The 13,648-nt window shown below is 40.2% G+C and overlaps 1 protein-coding gene across 1 annotated transcript; it reads right to left on the bottom strand.

Moving 5' to 3' along the window:
* Positions 1 to 12,004: 12,004 nt before the first annotated feature.
* LOC110901638 (procyclic form-specific polypeptide B-alpha-like) lies at positions 12,005 to 12,301 on the bottom strand. Its single transcript, XM_022148450.1, has one exon. The coding sequence runs from the start codon at positions 12,299 to 12,301 to the stop codon at positions 12,005 to 12,007; it is 297 nt and encodes a 98-aa protein (XP_022004142.1).
* Between the last annotated feature and the right edge of the window lie 1,347 nt (positions 12,302 to 13,648).

Raw genomic sequence — 13,648 nt, 5'->3', positions numbered from 1 at the left:
ATTCTTGGGTGGTGGGTTTGGCTCTTGTTCGTGTAACTCGAATCCTAGCCCGGTATACCCATTTTAGTTTTATACCATTGTGAACCTTACGGCTTTTTTACTCTCTGATCGACGTTCTCGGCATTGAAAAATCTTTGTAAACTAAATCACACGTGTATGTGTTGACATTTAAGAGATATACAATCAACAAAATCCAGAACAATGGTCATATATATGCAGATTTGATACCTAAAAATAAACACTAAAAATGGGCTACAATTTAAGAAATGTGTTAAGTGACTGCATCAGATTCCTAATTGATGGAGAAAGGTCTAGTGCCAAGAAAAGCTGTTTCCAGGAGGTTGTCAAGTGTTTTCGCTCGACGATTACATTCTTGGGTGGTTGGTTTGGCCCTTGTTCCTGTAACTCGAATTTGAACCATTGTGATCCTTACGCCTTTTTTACTCTCTGATCGAGGTTCTCGGCTTTGAAAAATCTTCGTAAACTAAATCACACGTGTATATGTTGACATTTAAGAGATATACAGTCAAGAAAATAAAGAGAAATGGTGATATATATGCGGATTAGACACTAAAAAATAAACACTCAAAAATGGCTACAATTTAAGGAATGTGTTTAGTGACGGCATCAGATTCCTAACTGATGGAGAAAGGTCTGGTGGCAAGAAAAGCTGCTTCTAGGAGGTTGTCAAGTGTTTTCGCCCGACGATTCCATTCTTGGGTGGTTGGTTTCGCCCTTGTTCCTGTATCACGAATCCTAGCCCGATATATCCCATTTTAGTTTTACACCATTGTGAACCTTACGCCTTTTTTACTCTCTGATCGTGGTTCTCGGCATTGAAAAACATTCGTAAACCAAATCACATGTGTACATGTTGACATTTAAGAGATATACAGACAAGAAAATCAAGAGCAATGGTGATATATATGCAGATTAGACACCAAAAAATAAACACTAAAAAAATAGCTACAATTTAAGGAATGTGTTTAGTGATGGCATTAGATTCCTAATTGACGGAGAAAGGTCTAGTGGCAAGAAAAGCTGCTTCTAGGAGGTTGTCAAGTGTTTTCGCTCGATGATTGCATCTTGGGTGGCTGGTTTGGCCCTTGTTCCTGTAAATCGAATCCAACCGGTATATCCCATTTTAGATTTACACCATTGTGAACCTTATGCCTTTTTTAGTCTCTGATCGAGGTTCTCGACATTGAAAAATCTTCGTAAACTAAATTGCACGTGTATATGTTGACATTTATGAGATATACAATCAAGAAAATCAAGAGCAATAGTGATATATTTGCGGATTAGACACCAAAAAATAAACACTTAAAGATGGCTACAATTTAAGGAATGTGTTTAGTGACGGCATCAGAATCCTAATTGATGAAGAACGTTCTGGTGGCAAGAAAAGCTGCTTCCAGGAGGTTGTCAAGTGTTTTCGCTCGACGATTCCATTCTTTGGTGGTTGGTTTGGCCCTTGTTCCCGTATCTCGAATCCTAGCCCGGTATATCCCATTTTAGTGTTACACCATTGTGAACCATACGCCTTTTTTACTCTTTGATCGAGGTTCTCGGCATTGAAAATTCTTCTTAAATTAAATCACACGTGTATATGTTGACATTTAAGAGATATATAGTCAAGAAAATCAAGAGCAATGGTGATTAATATGGGGATTAGACACCAAAAAATAAGCACTCAAAAAATAGCTACAGTTTAAGGAATGTGTTTAGTGACAGCATCAGATTCCTGATTGGTGGAGAAAGGTTTGCTGGCAAGAAAAGCTGCTTCCAAGAGGTTGTCAAGTGTTTTTGCTCGACGATTCCTTTCTTGGGTGGTTGGTTTCGCCCTTGTTCTTGTATCTCGAATCCTTGCCAGGTATATCCAATTTTAGTTTTACACCGTTTTGAACCTCATGCCTTTTTCTCAGCATTGAAAAATATTCGTAAACTAAATCATACGTGTATATGTTGACATTTAAGAGATATACATTCAAGAAAATCAAGAGCAATGGGGATATATATGCGGACTAGACAACAAAAAATAAACACTTAGAAAATGGCTACAATTTAAGGAATGTGTTTAGTGACGGCATCAGATTACTAATTGATGGATAAAGGTCTCGTGGCAAGAAAAGCTGCTTCCAGGAGGTTGTCAGGTGTTTTCACTCAACGATTCCATTCTTGGGTGGTGGGTTTGGCTCATGTTCCTGTAACTCGAATCCTAGCCCGGTATATCCCGTTTTAGTTTTATACCATTGTGAACCTTACGCCTTTTTTACTCTCTGATCGAGGTTCTCGGCATTGAAAAATCTTCGTAAACTAAATCACACGTGTATGTGTTGACATTTAAGAGATATACAATCAACAAAATCAAGAGCAATGGTGATATATGTGCTGATTTGATACCTAAAAATATACACTAAAAATGGGCTACAATTTAAGGAATGTGTTAAGTGACTGCATCAGATTCCTAATTGATGGAGAAAGGTCTGGTGCCAAGAAAAGCTGCTTCCAGGAGGTTGTCAAGTGTTTTCGCTCGACGATTACATTCATGGGTGGTTGCTTTGGCCATTGTTCCTGTTACTTGAAATTAAACCATTGTGATCCTTACGCCTTTTTTACTCTCTGATCGAGGTTCTCGGCTTTGAAAACTGTTCGTAAACTAAATCACACGTGTATATGTTGACATTTAAGAGATATACACTCAAGAAAATAAAGAGAAATGGTGATATATATGCAGATTAGACACTAAAAAATAAACACTCAAAAATGGCTACAATTTAAGGAATGTGTTTAGTGACGGCATCAGATTCCTAACTGATGGAGAAAGGTCTGGTGGCAAGAAAAGCAGCTTCCAGGAGGTTGTCAAGTGTTTTCGCTCGACGATTCCATTCTTGGGTGGTTGGTTTGGCCCTTGTTCATGTATCACGAATCCTAGCCCGATATATCCCATTTTAGTTTTACACCATTGTGAACCTTACGCCTTTTTTACTCTCTGATCGTGGTTCTCGGCAATGAAAAACCTTCATAAACTAAATCACACGTGTACATGTTCACATTTAAGAGATATACAGTCAAGAAAATCAAGAGCAATGGTGATATATATGCGGATTAGATACCAAAAACTAAACACTCAAAAAATGGCTACAATTTAAGGAATGTGTTTAGTGACGGCATCAGATTCTTAATGGATGAATAAAGTTCTTGTGGCAAGAAAAACTGCTTCCAGGAGGTTGTCAAGTGTTTTCGCTCGACGATTCCATTCTTGGGTGGTTGGTTAGGCCCTTGTTCCTGTATCTCGAATCCTAGCCGGGTATATCCCATTTTAGTTTTATACCATTGTGAACCTTACGCCTTTTTTACTCTCTGCTCGAGGTTCCCGGCATTGAAAAATTTTCGTAAACTAAATCACACGTGTATATGTTGACATTTAAGGGATATATACAGTCAAGAAAATCAACAGAAATGGTGATGTATATGCGGATTAGATACTAAAACATAAACACTCAAAAATGGCTACAATTTAAAGAATGTTTTTAGTGACGACATTAGATTCCTAATTAAAGAAGAAAGGTCTGGTGGCAAGAAAAGCTGTTTCCAGGAGGTTGTCAAGTGTTTTCGCTCGACGATTCTATTCTTGGGTGGTTGGTTTAGCCCTTGTTCCTGTAACTCGAATCCTAGCCCGGTGTATCCCGTTTTATTGTTACACCATTGTGAACCTTACGCCTTTTGTACTCTCTGATCGATGTTCTCTGCATTGAAAAATCTTCGTAAGCTAAATAACACGTGTATATGTTGACATTTAAGAGATATACAGTCAAGAAAATCAAGAGCAATGGTGATATATATGAGGATTAGACACCAAAAAAATAAACACTCAAAAAATGGAGACAATATAAGGAATGTGTTTAGTGACGGCATCAGATTCCTAATTGGTGGAGAAAGGTCTGGGGGCAAGAAAAGCTGCATACAGGAGGTTGTCAAGTGTTTTCGCTCGATGATTCCATTCTTGGGTGGTTGGTTTGGCCCTTGTTCCTGTAACTCGAATCCTAGCCCGGTATATCCCATTTTAGTTTTACACCATTTTGAACCTTACGCCTTTTTTACTCTCTGATAGAGGTTCTCAACATTGAAAAATATTCGTTAACTAAATCACACGTGTATATGTTGACATTTAAGTGATACATAGTCAAGAAAATCAAGAGAAATGGTGATATATATGCGGATTAGACACCAAACAATAAACACTCAAAAATGGCTACAATTTAAGGAAGGTGTTTAGTGACGGCATCAGATTCCTAATTGATGGAGAAAGGTCTGGTGTCAAGAAAAGCTGCTTACAGGAGGTTGTCAAGTGTTTTCGCTCGACGATTCCATTCTTAGGTGGTTGGTTTGGCCCTTGTTCCTGTAACTCGAATCCTATCCCGGTATATCCCATTTTAGTTTTACACCATTGTGAACCTCACGCCTTTTTACTCTCTGATCGAGGTTCTCGGCATTGAAAAATATTCATAAACTAAATCACACGTGTGTATGTTGACATTTAAGAGATATACAATCAAGAAAATCAAGAGCTATGGTTATATATATGTGGATAAGACACCAAAAAATAAACACTCAAAAAATGGCTATAGTTTAAGGAATGTGTTTAGTGACGACATCAGATTCCTAATTGATGGAGAAAGGTCTGTTGGCAAGAAAAGCGGGTTCTAGGAGGTTGTCAAGTGTTTTCGCTCAACGATTCCATTCTTGGGTGGTTGGATTGGCCCTTGTTCCTGTAACTCGAATCCTAGCTCGGTATATCCCATTGTAGTGTTACACTATTGTGAACCTTACGCCTTTTTTAATCTCTGATCGAGGTTCTCGGCATTGAATAATATTCGTAAAGTAAATCACGCGTGTATATGTTGACATTTAAGAGATATACAGTCAAGAAAATCAAGAGCAATGGTGATATATATGCGGATAAGACACCAAAAAATAAACACTCAAAAAATGGCTACAATTTAAGGAATGTGTTTAGTGACGACATCAGATTCCTAATTGATGGAGACACGTCTGGTGGCAAGAAAAGCTGCTTCCAGGAGGTTGTCAAGTGTTTTCGCTTGACGATTCCATTCTTGGGTGGTTGGTTTGGCCCTTGTTCCTGTATCTCGACTCCTAGCCCGGTATATCCCATTTAGTTTTACACCATTGTGAACCTTACGCCTTTTTTACTCTCTGATCGAGGTTCTCGGCATTGAAAAACCGTCGTAAACTAAATCACAAGTGTATATGTTGACATTTAAGAGATATACAGTCAAGAAAATCAAGAGCAATGGTGATATATATATGCGGATTAGACACCAAAAAATAAACACTCAAAAAATGGCTTCAATTTAAGGAATGCGTTTAGCGACGGCATCAGATTCCTAATTGACGGAGAACGGTTTGATGGCAAGAAACGCTGATTCCAGCAGGTTGTCAAGTGTTCTCGCTCGACGATTCCATTCTTGGGTGGTTGGTTTGGCCCTTGTTCATGTAACTCGAATCCTAGCCCGATATATCCCATTCATTTTTACACCATTGTGAACCTTACGCCTTTTTTACTCTCTGATCGAGGTTCTCGGCATTGAAAATTTTTCGTAAACTAAATCACATGTGTATGTTGACATTTAAGAGATATACGGTCAACAAAATCAAGAGGAATGGTGATATATATGCAGATTAGAGACCAAAAAATAAACACTCAAAAAATGGCTACAATTTAAAGAATGTGTTTAGTGACGGCATCAGATTCCTAATTGATGGAGAAAGGTTTGGTGGCAAGAAACGCTGCTTCCAGGAGGTTGTCAAGTGTTTTCGCTCGACGATTTCATTTTTGGGTGGCTGGTTTGACCCTTGTTCCTGTATCTCGAATTCTAGCCCGGTATATCCGATTTTAGTTTTACACCATTGTGAACCTTACGCCTTTTTTACTCTCCGATCGAGGTTCTCGGCGTTGAAAATCCTTCGTAAACTAAATCGCACGTGCATAAGTTGACATTTAAGAGGTATACAGTCAAGAAAATCAAGAGCAATGGTGATATATATGCGGATTAGACACAAAAAAATAAACACTCAAAAAATGGCTACAATTTAAGAAATGTGTTTAGTGACGGCATCAGATTCCTAATTGATGGAGAATGGTCTGGTGGCAAGAAAAGCTGCTTCCAGGAGGTTGTCAAGTGTTTTCACTCGACGATTCCATTCTTGGGTGGTTGGTTTGGCCCTTATTCCTGTATCTCGAATCCTAGCCCGGTATATCCCATTTTAGTTTTACATCATTGTGAACCCTACGCCTTTTTTACTCTCTGATCGAGGTTCTCGGCATTGAAAAATCTTTGTAAAGTAAATCACACGTGTATATGTTGACATTTAAGAGATATACAGTCAAGAAAATCAAGAGCAATGGTGATATATATGCGGATTAGACACCAAAAAATAAACACTTAAAATATGGCTACAATTTAAGGAATGTGTTTAGTGACGGCATCAGATTCCTAATTGATGGAGAAAGGTCTGGTGGCAAGAAAAGCTGCTTCCAGTAGGTTGTCAAGTGTCTTCCCTCGATGTCACACTTTCAAAATCCACAAGCGGAGTATTACCGCGAGGCGTGTGACTGACCAGGATCAAACCACTAGTCATACTGAACATTTAACTAAAGTAAATTAAATTAAAACCATAGCAAACCAAACGTTTAAAGTTCACCAAACCAAAATCCAAAACCAAATTTAAAAGTTTGCGGAAGCGTAAAGTCTAAAACCCATAAATAATTCAAAACATAAAGTTTAATGCTAGGAACCCCACAGTAGGTTCCTTGCCACAACGATCACGCCGCATGCAAGCCCCTGCCATGTACCTAACGACGTGCAAAGCATGTGGTAACGTGTTAACAAAAGGTTGGCGAGTTCACAGTTGGTTGTCTGTTTTAATGTTGTTCCAAAAACCTTAAGTTGTTAAGTTGTTTTTAAAACCAAAAGTTATCCAGTTCCATGTTCCCATAACCATATACTGTGGGCGCTACCCCATGTTGTAAACCACTAGACCCGTTACCATATCGACTACTGACTTAAGTCTTGTTTAAGTACCCTGCATCAATGTCTATCATCATTGACAAAGTGCCCAAGTACATTAGTCCAATCCCCTCCTCTGCGGCCTGGTGTGAGGCTTGTCAGACCTAATAGCGCTACTTAACTAATGATCCGTTCGCAAATGGCCCGGCGATTAATTTGATATAAAAATGAGGGACTTCATGGTAAAGTTTTGTCTAGTAAGTTTAAAGTTGTTGTCCTACCCTAGGATAACGGAGGTACGTATTCTACCCCAGGAGAATACGCAGATTATATCCCACCTAAGGGGGATAGTTGTTATTTAACCCATTCCCAAACCACAGGGAATCCCATGCTTTGACGAAAGTGTGAACTCACCTTTGGTTGCTCGGTTGGACTCTTAAAAATAGCTAACAGTCAGGGTTGGTCAATCACGTCCTAGTATGATTACCATTTTGTTTATTCGTAATTTCAAATAAGGCACGAAGCTCCTACACGCACCTACCACAGAACATGCACCCACTTTGACAGTTCATTCCCATATACACATTTCACCTATAACTACCGGGGAGCAAGCACACATTACTTCACATAGCACTTTCGTTGACATATAACAAGTTGGATCATTATCAGATAACATTCCCGGCGTTTATACACGCAAATCACTACTTATATTGTTTCAGCTTTAATATCCAAAACTGTGCTGTTTTCGGGTATTTTAATAAAATAGTTAAATTGTTCCAAAAACTCCGAAAATTTTCAGAATCTTTTAAATGGTCCACATCACATCGTGTAAAAATCTCGGGACTCAATTAGTTACCAATTATTTTATAAAAATCATTTACCGGGCTGCGGTCAGATTCGTCACTTTCTGACTGCAGTCCACGGAAAAATTTATTTAAAATTCAATGTAAGTCCGATTAACGAAATTCCAATTATAGAATTACGGAGACACCCGTGGCCATCTACCCCAATTTCATGACCTAACCCTCTCCAGATTTCAAGTTATTACTAAAAATATATCACACATTTTCTGCAGAAAAAACGCAGCTTTTGCTGCTGTACAAAACGGACCTTTAAAAATAGCAAACGACCTCAAAAAAACATGATTGCAGTGCCATTTAAAGCGTTTTTTCGAAAACGTATAATTTAGACTTCAGAAAATCAATTTTTCGATTAATAACGGTCCGTTTACAGCCAACTGAAGTTGGCTGTTTTCGTCAATCAACATGCTGTTTTACATTTAAACGACACCAAAACGCGTGTAAACGACCCTGACTCTTCCTAATAACAACTAACAGCAGGTTAATCATCGATTATCACCTAACCATATCAACAATCACAAAACCCTAGGTATAAGACATCATGATTTTCACCAAAAACGCAGCCAATGGTCATGTATGCATGCATATCACCAATCAATTCACACAATCGCATTATTAACCGAAACAAATCATGCAACAACAAAACCCTAGCTTAACAACTAAAAATCACAGCCATGTTTACACCAATTTACACCATGAATCATAATCTAAATCAAGAATACTAACCTCGGAGCAAGAGAAGGGATCACGAGGAAGAAGGAGACAAATCAAGAAGCTGAACAAGAGTAGGGTTTGCGCACAAGGGGGGGGGTGTCCTGGTCGACGCACACACAAGGGGTATTAGGGTTTTGATTTCTAATTTCTTAATCCATGCATATGTATATATTAAAACACAAGGGAAGTTGGGCTTAATGGGTTGCAAGGAACATGAGGTGTGGGTTTGGGCTTAAGGTTTCGAATAAGGGAACTTGGGGTGGGGGTTTGGGTCTATAAGTGGCGCAAGAAGGGGAGGGGTGGGTTTGGGTTTGGTTTGCTAAGTGACGGTTTCGCAAGTTTCACGGAATAACTATTAAAACGTTTCGTATCGCAAAACAATATTTTACAACGCTTCGATTCAAAAAATAACGTATTCCAATATCTCAGTTTCAAGTTTCGTTTTCCCGTAATTCACCTTACCCATTACCAAGTTTGGTATTATTCATGAAATTTATCGAACAACACATTAAATTCATATAACTTATCAAACAACACATTCAATTAATATAACGTACGTGTAATTACAAAGTAAAGCAAAACGTAACAAGGATTTATACGAGTTGTCACATCATCCCCAAGTTGAAAGAAATTTCGTCCCGAAATTTAGCACATAGTCACTGGAGAAGCTAGTTGTGTTGTGCGCTTTCCTGTGGTATCACATCATCCCCCCGTTGGTTTAGAATTTCGTCCCGAAATTCTGAAGTAGCTTCAACACTGGACTCACCTTTCTTAAACAATTGGGGGTACTTGTGTTTCATTTGGTCCTCTCGTTCCCAAGTGAAGTCTGGGCCACGACGAAAGTTCCCAAGTGATTTAGATGTCGCCAACTTCTGCCCAACATAGGGGTAATCGACATTTCTGTCCGTACAAAGCCTCGAACGGAGCAGCCTTGATACTGGTGTGGTAGCTGTTGTTGTATGAAACTCCACCAAAGGCAGGTGTCTTTCCCAGTCGTTATCAAAGTCGACAACACATGCTCGAAGCATGTCTTATAGAGTCTAGATGGTGCCTTCCGTCTGCCCATCCGTCTGAGGGTGATAAGCTATGCTCATTTCTAAACGTGATCCAAAGGATTTGTGCATTGCCTGGCACAAATCAGATGTAAAACGCGAGTCTCGATCGAAAATGGTAGAAGTTGGCACTCCGTGCCTAGAGACTACTTCCTTCAGATAGATACCTGCGAGTGTAGAAAACTTATCGGTTTCCCTGAGTGCCAGAAAGTGTACAGACTTTGTCAGTCAATCAATGATCACCCTGATGGTGTCGTTTCCCCGCTGAGATATAGGTAAGCCAGTGACAAAATCCATGGAAATTTTCCCCCATTTCCATGTTGGGATCTCGGGTTGTTGGAGTCGTCCTGATGGCTTCTGGTATTTAACCTTAACTCTGGCGCATGTCAAGCATTTACTAACATAGGTCGCTATGTTAGCCTTCATATTAGGCCACCAGTACGTGGTTTTGAGATCATGGTACATCTTATCAGAGCCAAGAGGTACCAAGTAACGAGACTTGTGTGTTTCTTCCATCACAAGCTCTCGTAGGTTTCCATAGGATGGAACCTAGATACGTTTCATGAAATAGCAAGTGCCGTCTTCCTAGCGTACAAGTTTCCTTTCCATGTCCCGCATGGACTCAGTTTTAAGGTTGTCTTCCTTCGATGCTTCAACCTGAGCATTACGGATTTGGGTAGGAAGACTAGAGTGGATAGTGAGCTGTAACGCACGTACACGCTTAGATTTGGTTTCTTTCCGACTGAGGGCATCAGCCACAACGTTGGCCTTGCCTGGGTGATACTTGATTACGCCCTCGTAGTCGTTCGTCCCATCGACGCTGTCGCATGTTCAACTCCTTCTGATCCAAGATATGCTGGAGACTCTTGTAATCGGTGTAGATAATGCACTTGGTACCATACAAGTAATGTCTCCATATCTTGAGTGCAACATTACTGCTCCCAACTCCAAATCATGAGTAGTGTAGTTCTTTTCGTGAGTCTTGAGTTGGCGTGATGCGTAGGCAATGACTTTCTCACGTTGCGTCAACACTCAACTAAGTCCTTGGATAGACGCGTCACAATAAACAACAAAATCATCTGTGTCTTCTGGTAACGAAAGAATGGGTGTACTATAGAGTTTCACCTTCAACTGTTGAAACGCGGATTCCTGAGCAATCTTTCGAGTTAGAGTTGTGAGGGTTTGTGCATAGGATCAAGAAAAACGGGTTTTGCAACGTCAACAGTTGTTCGTTGAAAACTAAACATAAGGTTGTTTGTGTTGTAGGGGATCCATGGTAAGGTGTAGGTATCGTTCGAATTCCTATAGTTCTTGGAGTAGTTTTGGATATCATCGTATCTATGATACTTATGGCCCAATGCTCCTCGAGTAAAGTTCGTAGGGAGTAACTCGTCCAAGCTCGGGTTCACGAAGAATGTTGTTAGGATAAGGATCATGGGATTCGAGGAGTATATCATGAATGGATGTGGAAGTATGAAAAAAGGGTAGTCACAGACGATGTAAGGATCCGTAGCAAGAGTTTACCTGATGTCGAGGGTATAAGTTAGTCGTACGCAAAACGTCATTTGTCAAATAGAGATGTCACATGGATATATCAATCATAACAATAATTTACCATAGATGAATGGTTGTTGTACGAGTTTGTAGTGTTAAGGTTCACTGAAACTTCCGTTAAAGTTGTCGGGCTCGCCCGCATGCGAAGGAGAAATAATTCACCTTGATCCATGAACTTAGATGAGTTTGCGATTTATCGAGTCGGTAAGCAACCAAATTCGGAGGAGTTTCCTTAGGTCGTGTGAATGAATCTGAAATATGCCTGTGTAGTCAAGAGGTTTCAAAGAAAGGACGCGGAAATATGTTCAAGAGGGTATGATCGTATCAACAACACATCACCATCCTCAGGTTTCAAGATGTGATCACCAATGATCGAAGGCCGAGGCTTCCAAATTCTCTAACCTAGAGTGAGTTTGTATTAGTGTCTCGGCATGGAGAAGCGAGGACGTAATGTCACTGTGGTAAAGGAATGATGGTTTTGTCTAAGTCAGTATTAGAAATTTAGGCATTGCATTAATCAACAAGCATAGGTCGGTACAAAGGCTAGTGAAAAGATTTCACATAAAAAAGATAAAATATCATAGGATCAAAATGCGACTCTTGTAGTGTAAGGGGAAAGGGGTAAGGTAACAAGTCAGCACAAGAAATATCTTTAAAACAATAAAATAAAAGAAATCCGTTCAAATTAAACCATAAAAGTCACTACAATGAATATTCACAAAAGTTGTAAACATCATGATTGTTAATACAAAACAAAAGGAAGAAATAATTAGATAAACAAGTGGAAGACGGGTCAGTCGTCCAAGTCTCCATCCCCGAGGTCATCACCATCGTCATCGTCTCCATCACTCTCCGGGACCTCTTCCGGCTCTTCTTCCTCCTCTTCTGGCTCTTCCTCTGGAACCTCTTCCGGTTCTTCATCAGACTCTTCTTCCGGCTCGGGGGGTGCCGGGGCTGGGGCTGGCTTGGGTGCAGGTGCAGGTGGCATTTGCTCTTGGGCCTCTTCCAACTGATGAACCCTCCAATGCAACATATTAATCCTATTACCATGCGAGTCCAGCCTTTCCCTATCTACCTGAGCGTCTCCCATTATAAAACCTTGCACCTCGCGCCCCTTTAGGGCTTCTTTCTTCAAATCAATTGGCCTCTCAAAGAGTACCTGAATCTGCTCTCCTTGAGATCCTACCTATCCTTCAAGGGTAGCAACTCGTTTCAGTAGTGACTGATTTTGTTCCATCAGGATCTGGTTTTGCTCTACCAACATCTGGTTATAATCCCTAAGAGCCTTTATCAAAGTAGACTCAGTTTTGGTGCTCATCTGATTAACTGGCAGTGCATGCGTAGGTCCGGAGGACGACTCCCCGCCCTGCGCGAGTCTCTTTCGATAAGCCGCACGCGTCTCCACCTGACGCGGGGGTGAGCGAGTAGCAGCGGGTGCCTTCCCTGGCGCCCGGGACTGGTCGGATGATGCGGATGGTGTAGACATGCCTGTCGAGTTAATGACGTCACACATGTTAAACGAAAGAATACACACTCACAACGTACTAAAAGAGAATGTTGGCGCAGAAGTGAGGAAAAAGAATGACAGAAGGGGGTAAGCACATAGGGTTCCATGCAAAACAGTCGAGTGCCAAAGTGAGCACACGGGGGCTAATAAGGGTAACATGCTACAATGTTAAGTGAGTACACCATAAGCAACACACCATGCAAATGCAAACTAATGAGTAAGCTACATAACATAAATCATACCATCCAAAGTGTTGATCCTTGCACGTGGAGCGAAGTGTCGTTGTGGATCGTTGAGCACTGAGCTGGTTATAGTCTGGTTTTTGTCAAAAGATTTTCCCTTTTTAAAACCGAGTTCACTATAACTAATGGCTCTGATACCAATCTGTCACACCCTCAAAATCCACAAGCAGAGTATTATTGCGAGGCGTGTGACTGACCAGGATCAAACCACCAATCATACTGAACAATTAACTAAAGTAAAGTAAAATAAAACCATAGTAAACCAAAAGTTTAAAGTTCACCAAACCAAAATCCAAAACCAAATTTAAAAGTTAGCGGAAGCGTAAAGTCTAAAACCCATAAATAATTCAAAACACAAAGTTTAATGCTAGGAACCCCACAATAGGTTCCTTGCCACAACGATCACTCCGCATGCAAGCCCCTACCATGTACCTAACGACCTGCAAAGCATGTGGTAACGTGTCAACAAAAGGTTGGCGAGTTCACAGTTGGTTGTCTGTTTTAATGTTGTTCCAAAAACCATAAGTTGTTAAGTTGTTTCGAAAACCAAAAGTTATCTAGTTCCATGTTTCCATAACCATATACCGTGGGGGCTACCCCATGTTGTAAACCACTAGACCCGTTACCATATCGACTACTGACTTAAGTCATGTTTAAGTGCCCTGCGTCAATGTCTATCATCATTGAC

Source organism: Helianthus annuus, chromosome 13 (assembly GCF_002127325.2).
Source record: "Helianthus annuus cultivar XRQ/B chromosome 13, HanXRQr2.0-SUNRISE, whole genome shotgun sequence".
In the NCBI taxonomy this organism is placed as follows: domain Eukaryota; kingdom Viridiplantae; phylum Streptophyta; class Magnoliopsida; order Asterales; family Asteraceae; genus Helianthus; species Helianthus annuus.
This window is presented reverse-complemented; position numbering and strand designations above follow the sequence as displayed.